The 20,515-nt window shown below is 46.6% G+C and overlaps 1 protein-coding gene across 1 annotated transcript in view; it reads right to left on the bottom strand.

The window, feature by feature from the left end:
- mark2b (MAP/microtubule affinity-regulating kinase 2b) overlaps nucleotides 1-20,515 on the bottom strand; it is a 138,782-nt gene that overhangs the window by 32,846 nt on the left and 85,421 nt on the right. Inside the window, exons 13-14 of the mRNA XM_045700611.1 lie at nucleotides 17,232-17,329; nucleotides 11,445-11,728 (exon numbers count right to left, since the gene is read on the bottom strand). Of these exons, the coding sequence (XP_045556567.1) occupies nucleotides 11,445-11,728; nucleotides 17,232-17,329 (382 nt within the window). The remainder of the gene's footprint in view (nucleotides 1-11,444; nucleotides 11,729-17,231; nucleotides 17,330-20,515) is intronic.

The following is a 20,515-nucleotide window of genomic DNA, read 5'->3' as shown; positions in this document are numbered from 1 at the left end:
GTTTGTAGGCCTCCTTGCTCACACACGCTTTTTCAGTTCTGCCCACAAATGTTCTATGGGATTGAGGTCAGTGCTTTGTGATGGCCACTCCAATACCTTGACTTTGTTGTCCTTAAGCCATTTTGCCACAACTTTGGAAGTATGCTTGGGGTCATTGTCCATTTGGAAGACCCATTTGCGACCAAGCTTTAACTTCCTGACTGATGTCTTGAGCTGTTGCTTCAATTTATCCACAATTTTCCTTCCCCATGATACCATCTATTTTGTGAAGTGCACCAGTCCCTCCTCCAGCAAAGCACCCCCACAACATGATGCTGCCACACCCGTGCTTCACGATTGGGATGGTGTTCTTGGGCTTGTAAGCCTCCCCCTTTTTCCTCCAAACATAACGATGGTCATTATGGCCAAACAGTTCTATTTTTGTTTCATCAGACCAGAGGACATTTCTCCAAAAAGTACGATCTTTGTTCCCATGTGCAGTTGCAAAACAGTAGTCTGGCTTTTTTATGGTGGTTTGGAGCAGTGGCTTCTTCCTTGCTGAGCAGCCTTTCAGGTTATGTCGATATAGTTTTACTGTGGATATAGATACTTTTGTACCGGTTTCCTCCAGCATCTTCACAAAGTCCTTTGCTGTTGTTCTGGGATTGATTTGCACTTTTTGCACCAAAGTACTTTCATCTCTAGGAGACAGAATGCGTCTCCTTCCTGAGCGGTATGACGGCTGCGTGGTCCCATGGTGTTTATACTTGCGTACTATTGTTTGTACAGATAAACATGGTACCTTCAGGCGTTTGGAAATTGCTCCCAAGGATGAACCAGACTTGTGGAGGTCTACAATTTATTTTCTGAAGTCTTGGCTGATTTCTTTTGATTTTCCCATGATGTCAAGCAAAGAGGCACTGAGTTTGAAGGTAGGCCTTGAAATACATCCACAGGTACACCTCCTATTGACTCAAACAATGTCAATTAGCCTATCAGAAGCTTCTAAAGCCATAACATAATTTTCTGGAATTGTCCAAGCTGTTTAAAGGCACAGTCAACTTAGTGTATGTAAACTTCTGACACACTGGAATTGTGATACAGTGAATTATAAGTGAAATAATCTGTCTGTAAACAATTGTTGGAAAAATGACTTGTGTCATGCACAAAGTAGATGTCCTAACCGATTTACCGAAACTATAGTTTGTTAACAAGAAATTTGTGGAGTGGTTGAAAAACCTGTTTTAATGACTCCAACCTAAGTGTATGTAAACTTCTGACTTCAACTGTATATATTCCACTGAGGTTGGAATAATACTGTGAAATTGTGAAAACTATGATAATGAGCATTTAGTGTAAGAGCTGTTTGAAAAGACCTCCTGAAATGTCAGCCTGTTGTGGTGGGATGGAGTTTTGGCCTGCCTTGTGACATCACCAGGTGGTAACTAAGTTAACAGACCAATAAGAAAGAGTTCCAAACTATGGATATGGAAATATGGACAGATTTGCTTTACGTTTCAAACTAAACTGAACAAAAATATAAACACAACATGTAAACTGTTGGTCCCATGTTTCATGAGCTGACATTTTTTTTTAAAAGGGCAGAAATGTTCCAGACGTACAAAAAAAAAGCTTATTTCTCTCAAATTTTGTGCAGAAATTTGTTTACATCCGTTAGTGAGCATTTCTCTTTTACCTAGATAATCCTTCCACCTGACAGGTGTGGCATATCAAGAAGCTGATTAAAACATCATGATCATTACACAGGTGCACCTTGTGCTGGGGACAATAAAAGGCCACTTTAAAATGTACAGTTTAGTCACACAACACAATGCCACAGATGTCTAAAGTTTTGAGGGAGCGTGCAATTGGCATGCTGACTGCCGGAATGTCTACCAGAAAATTGTATGTTCATTTCTCTACCATAAGCTGCCGCCAACGTCGTTTTCGCTAACTTTACACTACGTCCAACCGGCATCACAACCACAGACCACGTGTAACCATGCCAGCCCAGGACCTCCACATCCAGCTTCTTCACCTGCAAGATCGTCTGAGTGGGGTTGGGGGGGTGGGGGTGCTGAGGAGTATTTCTGTCTGTAATAAAGCCCTTTTATGGGGAAAAAACTAATTCTGATTGGCTGAGCCTGGCTCCCCAGTGGGTGGGCCTATGCCCTCCAAGGCCCACCCATGGCTGTACACCTGCCAAGTAATATGAAATCCATAGATTAGGTCCTAATGATATTATTTAAATTGAACGGTTTCCTTAATAAAATCTTTGAAATTGTTGCATGTTGCGTTTATATTTGTGTTCAGTATAGTTCATTTAGTTTGGTTTTCTTGTTAAAATAATAACAAATAATTACATTCCATGTCAATTTACAATGCAGAATAACGGTCTTATTAAGTTAGTATGACCGCTACGGTCTGATAACTACCAGTCACCAAGGCCTACCGCTACGGTCGGATAATGAAGTTATATCTACCACGGTCACCCAGGCCTACCGCTACGGTCGGATAACTACCAGTCACCCAGGCCTACCGCTATGGTCGGATAATGAAGTTATATCTACCACGGTCACCCAGGCCTACCACTACGGTCGGATAATGAAGTTATATCTACCACGGTCACCCAGGCCTACCACTACGGTCGGATAATGAAGTTATATCTACCACGGTCATACAGCCCTACTCTTGAAAGCATGTTTGTTTGTCCAAGGGGACACTATGGCTTTTTAAAATGCCGACAAGACAAAAACTTTTTATGTTGACAGTTTCAAAGCGCCTCTGAACGGGCACTTTACTTGGCGTGTAAAGGAATGGCACTTCTGAAGCGGGACTAACGTCCATCACTAGGGATTATGGCTCGAAAGGATGCACATTTTTCCAATTAAAATTCAGATTTTGTATTTTCGTAGCAGGTTAGGAGAACTTCCGCAGTAGGTTGACAAAAGCTGGATCCCTTCTAGCCATGACCATCACTAGGTGACCATAACTGTCAATCAAATAATCTCGAGCTGCTTGCTCGCAGACCACTCTCTCCTAAAACAATACCCATCTTTAAAGTACGTTAAACGTCGTGATTTACCAAGACATTTAATAGAAAGGAAACAAGTCTTCTTCTTCTTGGAATCGACTCCTAAGATTCAGTATTTTTGGAACGGATGAGACCGATTAGTTGCTGTACTTTTTAAAAATGGTTTTGTTTGTTATGAAATCACTTTTTCTACTTTTATCTATTTTTTAGCTTGCATCTTTCCTAGTGAGCTAGCGAGGGTAGCGGGACAGTAGAGGCAGGTTGGCCACCAGAAGGAGTCAGGACCGTTCACTAAATCAAATCGAATTAGTCACAATGCACTGAACACAACAGGTGTAGACCTTACAGTGAAATGCTGACTAACGAGGCCCTAACCAACAATGCAGTTTAAAAAAAAATATATACAGATAAGAAATAAAAGTAACAAGGCCTATCTATTGGCAATCAATAGCTGTATCTCGCAATGGAATGCTGTATTTCACAATTTCTTTGCTTGCAAATGTCTCGCAACTTCAGTAAAGCAGGGCCTATCATCAATAAACAGGCTAGGATATTCCACACGCAACAGACTGAGCACACAAAGAACAGGCGAACCAGCTGCATTGTCATTCACATTTTGTGGGAGGAAACAAAATTCAAACGAAAACAATTTGTTTCCATTAGGGATTTTTCTTAACGTTAAGCATCCCAATTTCGTTTAAACTTTCACAACCCTACTCCAAACCTCTGTCAATAATTTGCAGATTCATTCCTGGATGCCATAATAAGACATTGTCTGAATTAGAGGTCGGCCGATTAATCGGAATGGCCGATTAATTAGGGCCGATTTTAAGTTTTCATAATCGGAAATCGGTATTTTTGGACGCCGATTTGGACGTTTTTTTTTATTTAATTTTTTAGACCTTTATTTAACTAGGCAAGTCAGTTAAGAACACATTCTTATTTTCAATGATGGCCTAGGAACGGTGGGTTAACTGCCTTGTTCAGGGGCAGAACGACAGATTTTTACCTTGTCAGCTCAGGGATTCAATCTCGCAACCTTACGGTTAACTAGTCCAACGCTCTAACCACCTGCTTTACATTGCACTCCACGAGGTTACGCGAATGCAGTAAGAAGCCAAGGTAAGTTGCTAGCTAGCATTAAACGTATCTTATAAAAAACAATCAATCAATCATAATCACTAGTTAACTACACATGGTTGATGATATTACTAGTTTATCTAGCCTGTCCTGCGTTGCATATAATCGCTTAGGTACACGTTGCTCCAACCATAAACATCAATGCCTTTCTTAAAATCAATACACAAGTATATATTTTTTAAACCTGCATATTTAGTTAATATTGCCTGCTAACATGAATTTCTTTTAACCTGTTATGGCTAGGGGGCAGTATTTTCACGGCTGGATAAAAAAACGTACCCGATTTAATCTGGTTACTACTCCTGCCCAGTAACTAGAATATGCATATAATTATTGGCTTTGGATAGAAAACACTCCAAAGTTTCTAAAACTGTTTGAATGGTGTCTGTGAGTATAACAGAACTCAAATGGCAGGTCAAAACCTGAGAGATTCCTTTACAGGAAGTGGCATGTCTGACCATTTCTTGAACTTCTTTGCCATCTCTATCTATTACAAAGGATCTCTGCTCTAACGTGACACTTCCTACGTCTTCCATAGGCTCTCAGAGCCCGGGAAAAACCTGAATGTCGTCATTCCAGCCCCAGGCTGAAACACATTATCGCCTTTCTCAAGTGGCCGATCAAGGGACTGTGGGCTTAGGCGCGTGCACTGGCCGCCCCCGTCTTTGTGATTTTTCCTCTGTTTGCCGAAAAGGAGATTCCCAGGCGCAATATTATCGCTTTTTTACGAGATAAATTGCATAAAAATTGATTTTAAACAGCGGTTGACATGCTTCGAAGTACGGTAATGGAATATTTAGACATTTTTTGTCACGAATTGCGCCATGCGCGCGACCCTGATTTACCATTTCGGATAGTGTCTGGAACGCACGAACAAAACGCCGCTATTCGGATATAACGATGGATTATTTGGGACCAAACCAACATTTGTTATTGAAGTAGCAGTCCTGGGAGTGCATTCTGACGAAGACAACAAAGGTAATAACATTTTTGTTATAGTAAATCTGATTTTGGTGAAGGCTAAACTTGCCGGGTGTCTAAATAGCTAGCCAGTGATGGCTGGGCTATGTACTTAGAATATTGCAAAATGTGCTTTCACCAAAAAGCTATTTTAAAATCGGACATATCGAGTGCATAGAGGAGTTCTGTATCTATAATTCTTAAAATAATTGTTATGCTTTTTGTGAACGTTTATCATGAGTAATTTAGTAAATTGTTAGTAAATTGCCCGGAAGTTTGCGGGGGGTATGCTAGTTCTGAACGTCACATGCTAATGTAAAAAGCAGTTTTTTTATATAAATATGAACTTGATTGAACAAAACATGCATGTATTGTATAACATAATGTCCTAGGTGTGTCATCTGATGAAGATCATCAAAAGGTTAGTGCTGCATTTAGCTGTCTTCTGGGTTTTTGTGACATTATATGCTAGCTTGAAAAATGGGTGTCTGATTATTTCTGGCTGGGTACTCTGCTGACATAATCTAATGTTTTGCTTTCGCTGTAAAGCCTTTTTGAAATCGGACAGTGTGGTTAGTTAACCTCTCTAGGCTAGGCGGGACGAATTCGTCCCACCTACGTAACAGCCACTGCTATCCTGTGGCGCGATTTTCAAAACCTTAAAAATCCTATTACTTCAATTTCTCAAACATATGACTATTTTACAGCCATTTAAAGACAAGACTCTCGTTAATCTAACCACACTGTCCGATTTCAAAAAGGCTTTACAACGAAAGCAAAACATTAGATTATGTCAGCAGAGTACCAAGCCAGAAATAATCAGACACCCATTTTTCAAGCCAGCATATAATGTCACCATAATGTCGCTATTTAGACACTCGGCAAGTTTAGCACCTTTTGTTGTCTTCGTCAGAATACACACCCAGGACTGCTACTTCAATAACAAATGTTGGTTTGGTCCAAAATAATCCATCGTTATATCCGAATAGCGGCGTTTTGTTTGTGCGTTCCAGACACTATCCGAAATAGTAAAGAAGTGTCGCGTGCATGGTGCAATTCGTGACAATAAAATTCTAAGTATTCCATTACCGTACTTCGAAGCATGTCAACCGCTGTTTAAAATCAATTTTTACGACATTTTTCTCGTAGAAAAGCGATAATATTCCGACAGGGAATCTCCTTTTCGGCAAACAGAGGAAAAAATCCCAAAGACGGGGGCGGTCGGGGTCACGCGCATAAGCCAGTGTCCCTTGATCGGCCACTTGAGAAAGGCGATAATGTGTTTCAGCCTGGGGCTGGAATGACGACATTCTGTTTTTTCCCGGGCTCTGAGCGCCTATGGACGACGTGGGAAGTGTCACGTTAGAGCGGAGATCCTTAGTAAATGATAGAGATGGAAAACAAATTCAAGAAATGGTCAGACAGGCCACTTCCTGTAAAGGAATCTCTCAGGTTTTGACCTGCCATTTGAGTTCTGTTATACTCACAGACACCATTCAAACAGTTTTAGAAAATTTAGGGTGTTTTCTATCCATATGTAATAAGTATATGCATATTCTAGTTACTGGGTAGGAGTGGTAACCAGATTAAATCGGGTATGTTTTTTATCCAGCCGTGTCAATACTGCCCCCTAGCCCTAACAGGATAAAGGAGAGTCTTGTCTTTAAAATGCTGTGAAATAGTCATATGTTTGAAAAATAGAAGTTTTTGTATTTTTGAGGAATTTGTAATTCGCGCCACGCCTATCATTGGATATTGGAGCAGGTGTTCCGCAAGCGGAACGTCTAGATGTAAGAGGTTAACTAGGGAAAATGTGTCACTTCTCTTGCAAACAGAGTCAGGGTATATGCAACAGTTTGGGCCGCCTGGCTCGTTGCGAACTGTGAAGACTATTTCTTCCTAACAAAGACAGCCGACTTCGCCAAACGGGGGATGATTTAACAAAAGCGCATTTGCGAAAAAAGCACAATCGTTGCACGACGGTACCTAACCATAAACATCAATGCCTTTCTTAAAATCAATACACAGAAGTATATATACTGCTCAAAAAAATTAAGGGAACACTTAAACAACACATCCTAGATCTGAATGAAAGAAATAATATTTTTTCTTTACATAGTTGAATGTGCTGACAACAAAATCACACAAAAATAATCCATGGAAATCCAATTTATCAACCCATGGAGGTCTGGATTTGGAGTCACACTCAAAATTAAAGTGGAAAACCACACTACAGGCTGATCCAACTTTGATGTAATGTCCTTAAAACAAGTCAAAATGAGGCTCAGTAGTGTGTGTGGCCTCCACGTGCCTGTATGACCTCCCTACGACGCCTGGGCATGCTCCTGATGAGGTGGCGGATGGTCTCCTGAGGGATCTCCTCCCAGACCTGGACTAAAGCATCCGCCAACTCCTGGACAGTCTGTGGTGCAACGTGGCGTTGGTGGATGGAGCGAGACATGATGTCCCAGATGTGCTCAATTGGATTCAGGTCTGGGGAACGGGCGGGCCGGTCCATAGCATCAATGCCTTCCTCTTGCAGGAACTGCTGACACACTCCAGCCACATGAGGTCTAGCATCGTCTTGCATTAGGAGGAACCCAGGGCCAACCGCACCAGCATATGGTCTCACAAGGGGTCTGAGGATCTCATCTTGGTACCTAATGGCAGTCAGGCTACCTCTGGCGAGCACATGGAGGGCTGTGCGGCCCCCAAAGAAATGCCACCCCACACCATGACTGACCCACCGCCAAACCGGTCATGCTGGAGGATGTTGCAGGCAGCAGAACGTTCTCCACGGCGTCTCCAGACTCTGTCACGTCTGTCACGTGCTCAGTGTGAACCTGCTTTCATCTGTGAAGAGCACAGGGCGCCAGTGGCGAATTTGCCAATCTTGGTGTTCTTTGGCAAATGCCAAACGTCCTGCACGGTGTTGGGCTGTAAGCACAACCCCCACCTATGGACGTCGGGCCCTCATACCACCCTCATGGAGTCTGTTTCTGACCGTTTGAGCAGACACATGCACATTTGTGGCCTGCTGGAGGTCATTTTGCAGGGCTCTGGCAGTGCGTCTCCTGCTCCTCCTTGCACAAAGGCGGAGGTAGCGGTCCTGCTGCTGGGTTGTTGCCCTCCTACGGCCTCCTCCACGTCTCCTGATGTACTGGCCTGTCTCCTGGTAGCGCCTCCATGCTCTGGACACTACGCTGACAGACACAGCAAACCTTCTTGCCACAGCTCGCATTGATGTGCCATCCTGGATGAGCTGCACTACCTGAGCCACTTGTGTGGGTTGTAGACTCCGTCTCATGCTTCCACTAGAGTGAAAGCACCGTCAGCATTCAAAAGTGACCAAAACATCAGCCAGGAAGCATAGGAACTGAGAAGTGGTCTGTGGTCACCCCCTGCAGAACCACTCCTTTATTGGGGGTGTCTTGCTAATTGCCTATAATTTCCACCTGTTGTCTATTCCATTTGCACAACAGCATGTGAAATTTATTGTCAATCAGTGTTGCTTCCTAAGTGGACAGTTTGATTTCACAGAAGTGTGATTGACTTGGAGTTACATTGTGTTGTTTAAGTGTTCCCTTTATTTTTTTGAGAAGTGTATTTTTAAACCTGCATATTTAGCTAAAAAGAAATCCAGGTTAGCAGGCAATATTAACCAGGTGAAATTGTGTCATTTTGCGTTCATTGCACGCAGAGTCAGGGTATATGCAACAGTTTGAGCCGCCTGGCTCGTTGCGAACTAATTTGCCAGAATTTTACGTAATTATGACATAACATTGAAGGTTGTGCAATGTAACAGGAGTAACGTTTTGTTTTCGAGATGATAGTTTCCGGATTCGACCATATTAATGACCAACGGCTCGTATTTCTGTGTGTTATTATGTTATAATTAAGTCTATGATTTGATAGAGCAGTCTGACTGAGCGGTGGTAGGCAGCAGTAGGTTCGTAAGCATTCATTCAAACAGCACTTTCGTGCGTTTTGCCAGCAGCTCTTCACAATGCATTGTGCTGTTTATGACTTCAAGCCTGTCAACTCCCGAGATTAGGCTGGTGTAACCGATGTGAAATGGCTAGCTAGTTAGCCGGGTGCGCGCTAATAGCGTTTCAAACATCACTCGCTCTGAGACTTGGAGTAGTTGTTCCCCTTCCTCTACATGGGTAATGCTGCTTCGAGGGTGGCTGTTGTCGATGTGTTCCTGGTTCGAGCCCAGGTAGGAGCGAGGAGAGGGACGGAAGCTATACTGTTACACTGGCAATACTAAAGTGCCTATAAGAACATCCAATATTCAAAGGTATATGAAATACAAATCGTATAGAGAGAAATAGTCCTATAATAACTACAACCTAAAACATCTTACCTGGGAGTATTGAAGACTCATGTTAAAAGGAACCACCAGCTTTCATTTGTTCTCATGTTCTGAGCAAGGAACTTAAACGTTAGCTTCTTTACATGGCACATAATGCACTTTAACTTTCTTCTCCAACACTTTGTTTTTGCATTATTTAAACCAAATTGAACATGTTTCATTATTTATTTGAGGCTAAGTTGATTTTATTGATGTATTATATTAAGTTAAAATAAGTGTTCATTCAGTATTGTTGTAATTGTCATTATTACAAATAAAACAATTATTATTATTATTATTATTAAATCGGCCGATTAATCGGTAGCGGCTTTTTTGGCCCTCCAATAATCGGTATCGGCGGCGAAAAATCATATTCGGTCGACCTCTAGTCTGAATTATTAAATGGACTGTCACTCCCCAAAAGAAGACAACTGCATTGGTAACAATTTGTTTCTAAATGTATCAACTTGAAATGTCCCTGTATATATTATTAAGGAACACCTAACTTTACAAGACTCACGATACTCCTTTCAACCACAGCAGCGATTACAAATTCCAAGGGTACATCTTTCAGATACAAAAGGCCCAACTGACTAGAATCATTTACCTGTAGAAATCAGGACATTAAAAAAATCACAGTGAATTTAAGAAATACATTTTTCAAATGTTCAGAACAAACTGCAAGCTAATAGAAACATCACCATGTGAAGATATTAGTAAATATGTATATATTATATAGGTACTTAGTTGTATTAGTAGTTGTAGCAGTAGTTAAAATATATATTTGGACACTTGAAAACGAGATCGTGCATCTCAAGAGATTTCATTCTTCAAAATGTCAAATAAGATAAATACTATGGTACTACTGGGTCAATCTGGCGTTGGTTGGGTGAGAGGACGGATATTGGAACATGGAAGCATTGATCATTCAGTCACTTCATAAACTAACGTCCCGTTCACTCTCTCAGGCTCTTTCTCAATCATATTGTCTCAATTGCTTGCATCCTATCTCCTCGTCTCCTTCTGAAAACCCAATGGAGAAGAAGGTCAGAGGGGTGGGACCTTCTCCAATACGGTTGAGGAGGCGAGGAATCACAAAAAGACAAATTGAGAAAGAGCACACCAAGTGTTTACACATTTTCCCCTCCCTCTCCACTGTCCGTCCCTCCCTCTCCACTGTCCGTCCCTCCCTCCCTCTCCACTGTCCGTCCCTCCCTCCCTCCCTCTCCACTGTCCGTCCCTCCGTCCCTCCCTCCCTCCCTCTCCACTGTCCGTCCCTCCCTCCCTCCCTCCCTCCCTCTCCACTGTCCGTCCCTCCCTCCCTCCCTCTCCACTGTCCGTCCCTCCGTCCCTCCCTCTCCAGTGTCCGTCCCTCCCTCTCCACTGTCCGTCCCTCCCTCCCTCTCCACTGTCCGTCCCTCCCTCCCTCCCTCCCTCTCCACTGTCCGTCCGTCCGTCCGTCCGTCTCCTCTGTCCGTCCGTCCGTCCGTCCGTCCGTCTCCTCTGTCCGTCTCTCCCTCCCTCCCTCTCTCTCCTCTGTCCGTCTCTCCCTCTCTCTCCTCTGTCCGTCTCTCCCTCCCTCCCTCTCTCTCCGTCTCTCCCTCCCTCCCTCTCTCTCCGTCTCTCCCTCTCTCTCCGTCTCTCCCTCCCTCCCTCCATCCCTCCCTCCCTCCCTCCCTCCCTCTCTCTCCGTCTCTCCCTCCCTCCCTCTCCTCCCTCCCTCCCTCCCTCCCTCCCTCCCTCCCTCCCTCTCTCTCCATCTCTCCCTCCCTCCCTCTCTCTCTCTCCGTCTCTCCCTCCCTCCCTCCCTCTCTCCTCTGTCCGTCTCTCCCTCCCTCCCTCTCTCCTCTGTCCGTCTCTCCCTCCCTCCGTCTCTCGCTCTCCTCTGTCCGTCCCTCCCTCCCTCCCTCTCTCCTCCAGACCCGGGGCTTCAGGGAGGGGTTCTAGCAGGGTGTAAGGGGGTTAGAGGCCACTTGCCTGGGCCGGTGATGCAGTGCGTGGAAGTCAGGGCCGGGAGGCGGACAGGGGTGGTTGGTGGTGGACAGGGACTTGTGGTGGCGGGGACGGGAGGAAGAGGAGGAAGAGGAGAGGATGGCAGCAGCAGACGAGGTGGAGGCTCGGGACCCGGGGGTGTTCAGGCTGGTAGGGGAAGGGGAGCGCCCGCCCGACACACACACACACACATGCATGACAGGAGTGTGTGAGGGCGGGCAGGGCGTGGATGGGATAAGCATGGTTAGGAGCAGCAAAACATAACACTTTCAGCATAGGGGAGGGAGAGAAGGGGAGGGGGAGAAGGGGAAAGGGTAAGCGAGGAAGAGAGAGGAGAAAGGGAGGGAGGAGTGGAGCGTAAAAGAGTGGAAATAGACTTTAATAAATACAGGGGAGCAGAAGTAGAGAGTTGTTGACAAGAGCTTAAACACACACACACACACACACACACACACACACACACACACACACACACACACACACACACACACACACAGAGAGAGAGGGAGAGAGAAAGAGAGGAGGTTCAATAGAGGTCAAAGCAACAGACTACTGATTACATAGTGACAGAACAGCCATACATAGCCCAAAGAGGAAAGACAGACAGGGATTAGCATGGCTTGTGGTGGGGAAATAACAGTATTTATTCAGGCTGAGGACTGGAGGTTGTGTGTGTGAAGACTACTAGAGGCAGTCTGCAGACCCTTACAACACCACAGTTAATATTCCATCACTAATCCCTTTATACACACACACACACACACACACACACACACACACACACACACAGAGAGAGAGACAGAGACAGAGACAGATGGGAGGGGAGAGAGAGAGAGACACAGAGAGAGAGATGGGAGGGGGGGAAGAGGGAGGGAGGGAGGACAACTCCACACAGTATTTAGGTTAATGATGATGAACATGACATGGGATGTGTCCAAAACACCACCCTATTCCCTATATAGTGCACTACTTTAGACCAGGCCTGGCTCCCTATTCCCTATATAGTGCACTACTTCAGACCAGGGCCCACTATACAGCGGGTCGGGTGCCGTTTGGGACACATCCACGTGTGAAATCAACATTGAAAGCGTCACTTAAATCCCTTTAAGTCTAATGACACCTTATTCCCTATATAGTGCACTACTATAGACCATGAGCCATGTAGGGGTTAGTGCTCCATGTAAGGGTTAGTGCTCCATGTAGGGGTTAGTGCTCCATGTAGGGGTTAGTGCTCCATGTAGGGGTTAGTGCTCCATGTAGGGGTTAGTGCTCCATGTAGGGGTTAGTGCTCCATGTAGGGGTTAGTGCTCCATGTAGGGTTAGTGCTCCATGTAGGGGTTAGTGCTCCATGTAGTTGTGCTCCATGTAGGGGTTAGTGCTCCATGTAGGGGTTAGTGCTCCATGTAGGGGTTAGTGCTCCATGTAGGGGTTAGTGCTCCATGTAGGGGTTAGTGCTCCATGTAGGGGTTAGTGCTCCATGTAGGGGTTAGTGCTCCATGTAGGGGTTAGTGCTCCATGTAGGGTTAGTGCTCCATGTAGGGGTTAGTGCTCCATGTAGGGGTTAGTGCTCCATGTAGGGGTTAGTGCTCCATGTAGGGTTAGTGCTCCATGTAGGGGTTAGTGCTCCATGTAGGGGTTAGTGCTCCATGTAGGGGTTAGTGCTCCATGTAGGGTTAGTGCTCCATGTAGGGGTTAGTGCTCCATGTAGGGGTTAGTGCTCCATGTAGGGTGTTAGTGCTCCATGTAGGGGTTAGTGCTCCATGTAGGGTTAGTGCTCCATGTAGGGGTTAGTGCTCCATGTAGGGGTTAGTGCTCCATGTAGGGTTAGTGCTCCATGTAGGGGTTAGTGCTCCATGTAGGGGTTAGTGCTCCATGTAGGGGTTAGTGCTCCATGTAGGGGTTAGTGCTCCATGTAGGGGTTAGTGCTCCATGTAGGGGTTAGTGCTCCATGTAGGGGTTAGTGCTCCATGTAGGGGTTAGTGCTCCATGTAGGGGTTAGTGCTCCTGGTCATTAGTAGTGTACTACTGAGGGAATAAGGCGTGATAACCAGGGAGGAGAGCACTTCTACAGTAGGTGACATACATTTACAATCAAAACATTTTAAAACCTGTCTGTTTAAGATGCTCATTTTATGACAATGATGTCAATATGAATTCACTGAATACAGCATAGGGCAGGTTGAAGTGTGTGTGTGTGTGTGTGTGTGTGTGTGTGTGTGTGTGTGTGTGTGTGCGCGCATCTGTTTTAGCGAGAGAAGAGAACTGACAGTTGGAACGGTAGAGAGACTGCTAGTTGACAGGGAGAGACAGTAGGGTACCGGCAGGGAGAGACAGTAGGGTACCGGCAGGGAGAGACAGTAGGGTACCGGCAGGGAGAGACAGTAGGGTACCGGCAGGGAGGGACAGTAGGGTACCGGCAGGGAGAGACAGTAGGGTACCGGCAGGGAGAGACAGTAGGGTACCGGCAGGGAGAGACAGTAGGGTACCGGCAGGGAGAGACAGTAGGGTACCGGCAGGGAGAGACAGTAGGGTACCGGCAGGGAGAGACAGTAGGGTACCGGCAGGGAGAGACAGTAGGGTACCGGCAGGGAGAGACAGTAGGGTACCGGCAGGGAGAGACAGTAGGGTACCGGCAGGGAGAGACAGTAGGGTACCGGCAGGGAGAGACAGTAGGGTACCGGCAGGGAGGGACAGTAGGGTACCGGCAGGGAGAGACAGTAGGGTACCGGCAGGGAGAGACAGTAGGGTACCGGCAGGGAGAGACAGTAGGGTACCGGCAGGGAGAGACAGTAGGGTACCGGCAGGGAGAGACAGTAGGGTACCGGCAGGGAGAGACAGTAGGGTACCGGCAGGGAGAGACAGTAGGGTACCGGCAGGGAGGGACAGTAGGGTACCGGCAGGGAGGGACAGTAGGGTACCGGCAGGGAGAGACAGTAGGGTACCGGCAGGGAGAGACAGTAGGGTACCGGCAGGGAGAGACAGTAGGGTACCGGCAGGGAGAGACAGTAGGGTACCGGCAGGGAGAGACAGTAGGGTACCGGCAGGGAGGGACAGTAGGGTACCGGCAGGGAGAGACAGTAGGGTACCGGCAGGGAGAGACAGTAGGGTACCGGCAGGGAGAGACAGTAGGGTACCGGCAGGGAGAGACAGTAGGGTACCGGCAGGGAGAGACAGTAGGGTACCGGCAGGGAGAGACAGTAGGGTACCGGCAGGAGAGACAGTAGGGTACCGGCAGGGAGGGACAGTAGGGTACCGGCAGGGAGAGACAGTAGGGTACCGGCAGGGAGAGACAGTAGGGTACCGGCAGGGAGGGACAGTAGGGTACCGGCAGGGAGAGACAGTAGGGTACCGGCAGGGAGAGACAGTAGGGTACCGGCAGGGAGGGACAGTAGGGTACCGGCAGGGAGGGACAGTAGGGTACCGGCAGGGAGAGACAGTAGGGTACCGGCAGGGAGAGACAGTAGGGTACCGGCAGGGAGAGACAGTACCTTTTCTTCTTAAAGATACAGGTAGAAGTGAAGGGAGGAAGAGAAGTAAGGGTGTGGTGTGTGTGTGTGTGTGTGTGTGTGTGTGTGTGTGTGTGTGTGTGTGTGTGTGTGTGTGTGTGTGTGTGTGTGTATCCATCCTTGCGTGTGTCAACCAGCCTGTCGTGAAGCCAGTAATCCTAGCCTACTAATCCTCGTCCAGTGATGGATGATTTTCACCCCCAGGAAGGCTCACCATCCCTGGGGAACAGCTGCATGCCGGCCTGGGCCAACTGGCAAGTGGCTGGGGACTAAAACCTGGCAAGGAATAGCAGCCAGAGCCAAGCTCTCTCTCTCTCCAAAATTCTGTCCGTCACCTGTTCTCACCCTGTTGCTTCCTAAAGAGAGAATGTCAACCTGGCCATGCGTTTCATCTGTATATATTTCAAAGAGATGATATATTTGCAGACCGCAGACAATTATACAGGTAGGCGGTGGTGGCAGTGGTGGCAGAGGTAAAGTGTTGCAGATCCATATATATGACCCATGTGGTTACAGGAGCTTACATATATAAGAATCACAAAGCAAACACATAGCAGATCTGGTGCAGACAGGAGGCTGAAAGCAGATGGTAACGATAATATGTGTACACTCAGCATGAGAACACGATCCAACCACAATCCAACCCACCTGTGAGCAGATGGATGGATGCAAGGCGGATAAGATATTTTGAGCGTTTTTTTTATGCAATGAGCTATGATGGATCCATGAGTAAGATTGCTTGTTTGCTGCAGACGCGCAGCGCAAGATGCAGCGCGTGATCCATAAAGTTTATTTAAGATGATGGAGCTATGCAGATAAAGATTTATGCTTGACGTGTTATATTCAAAGTATATTTTGGATGCTAGACTTATTTATATTTGTTTTTAGATAAGTAAGATAATAAGATCCTGCTTGTTTTATGTTTTGTTTTATTTATCCACAAAGAATGGATTTATTTATTTAGATGACAGCAAAAGATTTTATTTTAACCGCTATTTTATTTTATTTGTGCGCAGATGATATCTGTTGTTGTTTATGTTCATCTAAGATCAAGCAATTATTTTATTATATTAATATTTTATTATTTTATTTGATTTATTTTTATTTTGTTTATTTATTTGTTTTTTTTTTTTTTGTTATTTTATTTGCCGCTTATTTGCCATAGTCCTTGTCCTTTTACTTCTGCGCTACAACAAGATGTAAGATTTCAAGACAAAGATGTGCTGGATTTCTGATGGGTTTGAGTCAACAAGAGCCGCGCTTTATTTTTTGGTTTTATTTGCTGCTTATTGCTATGGTTTGTTGCGGTCTTGATGTTATTCAATATCGTTAGATGCACACCGCTGTTTATTTTATTATCTTTGCTTGTCTCCGATTTTATTTTATAAAAGATGCACCGTTGACGCGCGCCATTTTTGGTCGCCGTTATCGTTGATTTTGTTTGTCAAGATCTGTTAAGATCTGCGCATTCTTGATGCTGTTATCGCGTTGACGTTGACTATCTTATTATTTGCCAGACGCATATCTTTACATGCCATTGTTTTTTACGACGTTGATGCAGATTTATTGTTTGAGCACAAACAAGATATGGTTTCCGCGATGCAACTGATGTGCATATATTCATTATCGTGCAGACACGTTATTTTTTTTTTTTATCGCAGACTTTATTATTTGACAGATGCGACGCTTATCAACACGTTGACGCAGATCGTTATTTTGTTACGCTTATTTTTAGCTTCAACAGCTGCTATTTTATTTCCGCACAAGACGTGTTTTACGCGACGCAGATATGATGCGCGACGGCACGCAAGACGGTCGTTGACGCACGCGGTGACGCGACTTGACAAGACGCGGACGCGACAAAGATGTTGACAGCGCAGACGCGACGAAGACGCGACGCGCGATGTTATCGTTATCCGTTTTATCTCATTTATCTTTACGTTATCTTTACGCTATTCATGTATTGCTGGCAGATGATGGCGTGATGTTGATACGCGTATGACGCAGATGGTTGATGATGTGGACGGCGGCAGATAAGGATCCGCGTGACGTAGATGGCGACGGCATATGACAAAAGCAGATGTTGAACCAAGTGATTTTTTTGATGGCGCGGCGCATGCAAGACGTGATGCAAAGTGCGATAAAAAAAAAAGATGGCAGACGGCGCAGATGGCGAGAGGGCGTGGCGCAGATGGCGGCGCAGATGGCGCGGCGCAGATGTGCGGCGAGATGACGTTCACCTTCCAACGAAGGCGCAACCTCATGCAGTCAGAGGGCTGGTCAAAACTTTGGCCGAGCTGCCAGATCCTTTCCTCCCAGAATCCTCCTTGTTGTCCCCCTGACCACGCCCCCTGGCAGAAGACCCTGAGAGAGAGAGAGAGAGAGAGAGAGAGAGAGAGAGAGACAGAAAGTAGTACACAGGCACAGAAGCCACAATTTCATCCCCCTCCGGCGTCAAGTTTTTCCAAGCTTCATATTTAGGATCAGCTTCCCCTCCCTCAATCAGAACATTAAAAGGTCCATTATAAAATCATTTCTGGGTAACAATTAAGTACCTTACCGTGATAGTATTCAATTAAAACGCTCAAAAACAAACAAAAATAGCTTAGCAAAATGCTATTTCTCAAGCAAGAATTTAGCTAGGACTGTGTGAGAGTGGTCAGAGAGGGGCCTAATAGGAGGAGCCTAATGGGATGGATGTGTAACCTGAAAACGAGCTGTTATTGGCCGAGAGGAGGAAGAACTCTTTGTTATTGGTAACCAGAGTTTGCGAGTGGAGTTGAGCGGTCGGAAATCCCGCTCGTCGCTCATGTCGTATTACATTATTATGTAAAATGAAATTGTATTTAACCTTTTATTTAACTAGGCAAGTCAGTTAAGAACAAATCCCTATTTACAATGACTGTCTACCGGGGAACAGTGGGTTAACTGCCTTGTTCAGGGGCAGAATGACAGATTTGTACCTTGTCAGCTCAGGGATTCGATCCCAACGCTCTAACCAATAGGCTACCCGCTCTAACCACTAGGGCTACCCGCTCTAACCACTAGGGCTACCGGCTCTAACCACTAGGGCTACCCGCTCTAACCACTAGGCACACCGCCTCTAACCACTAGGCACCCGCTCTACCCCACTAGGGCTACCGCTCTAACCACTAGGCTACCCGCTCTAACCGCAGACTGGGCTACCGCTAACCACCAGGCTACCCGCTCTAACCACTAGGCTACCCGCTCTAACCACTAGGGCTACCCGCTCTAACCACTAGGGCTACCCGCTCTAACCACTAGGGCTACCCGCTCTAACCACTAGGGCTACCGGCTCTAACCACTAGGACTACCCGCTCTAACCACTAGGCTACCCGCTCTAACCACTAGGCTACCCGCTCTAACCACGCCGCTCTAACCACTAGGGCTACCCGCCTCTAACCACTAGGGCTACCTGCTCTAACCACTAGGCTACCCGCTCTAACCACTAGGCTACCTGCTCTAACCACTAGGGCTACCCGCTCTAACAACCAAGGCTACCTGCTCTAACCACTAGGCTACCCGCTCTAACCACTCAGGCTACCCGCTCTAACCACTAGGCTACCAGCTCAACCACCAGGCTACCCGCTCTAACCACTAGAGCTACCCGCTCTAACCACTAGGCTACCTGCTCTAACCACTAGGCTACCTGCTCTAACCACTAGGCTACCTGCTCTAACCACTAGGGCTACCTGCTCTAACCACTAGGCTACCTGCTGTAACCACTAGGCTACCTGCCACCCCCGTTAAAACAGCATCTTAACACTAAGTAGGTCAGGAGCCAGACAGGAAGCCTAAGAAGGAATGAAAATGAATTATTTAAGCTGTATTACTTCAAGGTTATAAAGACAGCCATTGTGAAACATTAGTGAGTGTGACACACTAGGCTGGTAGAGAGACAGGAACATTAAGGCTCAGCATTTAACCTACATTGTGGTGTATTAAATCACATAACGGCTGTGACTTATTTACAAATTAAATGAAGAAAAAAAAAATGCCTTTGTCGTCTCTATATTGCCTTTGAATTCATGTTTAGAAACAGCAGTTTGTCCAGAGTCTGTGTCTTCATGTGATGGTGTCTGGAGAACAGGCCAGAACAGAACAGGCCAGAACAGAACGGGCCAGAACTGGACGGGCCAGAACAGAACAGGCCAGAACTGGACGGGCCAGAACAGAACAGGCCAGAACTGGACGGGCCAGAACAGAACAGGCCAGAACAGGCCAGAACAGAACAGAACAGGCCAGAACAGGCCAGAACAGAACAGGCCAGAACAGGCCAGAACAGGCCAGAACAGAACAGGCCAGAACAGATCAGAACAGGCCAGAACAGAACAGAACAGAACGGGCCAGAACAGAACAGGCCAGAACAGAACGGGCCAGAACAGAACAGGCCAGAACAGGCCAGAACAGAACAGGTCAGAACAGAACAGGCCAGAACAGGTCAGAACAGACCAGGTCAGAACAGAACAGGCCAGAACAGGTCAGAACAGACCAGAACAGAACAGGTCAGGCCAGAACAGGCCAGAACAGAACAGGCCAGAACAGGTCAGAACAGACCAGGTCAGAACAGAACAGGCCAGAACAGGTCAGAACAGACCAGAACAGAACAGGCCAGAACAGAACAGGCCAGAACAGAACAGGCCAGGTCAGGCCAGAACAGACCAGGCCAGAACACAGGCCAGAACAAAACAGGACAAAACAGAACAGAACGGGCCAGAACAGAACGGACCAGAACAGAACAGAACAGGACAGAACAGAACGGGCCAGAACAGAACAGAACGGGCCAGAACAGACCAGGCCAGAACAGAACAAAACAGGCCAGAACAAAACAGGACAAAACAGAACAGAACGGACCAGAACAGAACGGACCAGAACAGAACAGAACAGCAGAACGGGCCAGAACAGAACAGAACGGGCCAGAACAGAACAGGCCAGAACAGAACAGGCCAGAAATGGACAAAACAGAACAGAACAGAACAGAACAGGCCAGAACAGAACGGGCCAGAACAGAACAGGACAGAACGGGCCAGAACAGAACAGGTCAGAACAGAACAGAACAGCAGTGGGCGAGACCCTCCCCTCGCTTGCAGAGCCACTAGGGATTTGGGATGCCACTAGGGACGCCAGTAAGGACGCCACTAGGGACGCCACTAGGGACGCCAGTAAGGACGCCAGTAGGGATGCCACTAGGGACGCCAGTAAGGACGCCAGTAGGGACGCCACTAGGGACGCCAGTAAGGACGTCAGTAGGGATGCCACTAGGGACGCCAGTAAGGACGCCACTAGGGACGCCACTAGGGACGCCACTAGGGATGCCACTAGGGACGCCAGTAGGGACGCCACTAGGGACGCCAGTAGGGACGCCAGTAGGGATGCCACTAGGGATGCCAGTAGGGATGCCAGTAGGGACGCCACTAGGGACGCCAGTAGGGACGCCAGTAGGGATGCCACTAGGGACGCCACTAGGGACGCCACTAGGGACGCCAGTAGGGATGCCACTAGGGACGCCAGTAGGGACGCCACTAGGGA

This window comes from Salmo salar, chromosome ssa18, assembly GCF_905237065.1.
Source record: "Salmo salar chromosome ssa18, Ssal_v3.1, whole genome shotgun sequence".
Taxonomy (NCBI): domain Eukaryota; kingdom Metazoa; phylum Chordata; class Actinopteri; order Salmoniformes; family Salmonidae; genus Salmo; species Salmo salar.
The sequence above is the reverse complement of the archived record's forward strand: the minus strand, read 5'-3'. Positions and strand labels throughout refer to the sequence as shown.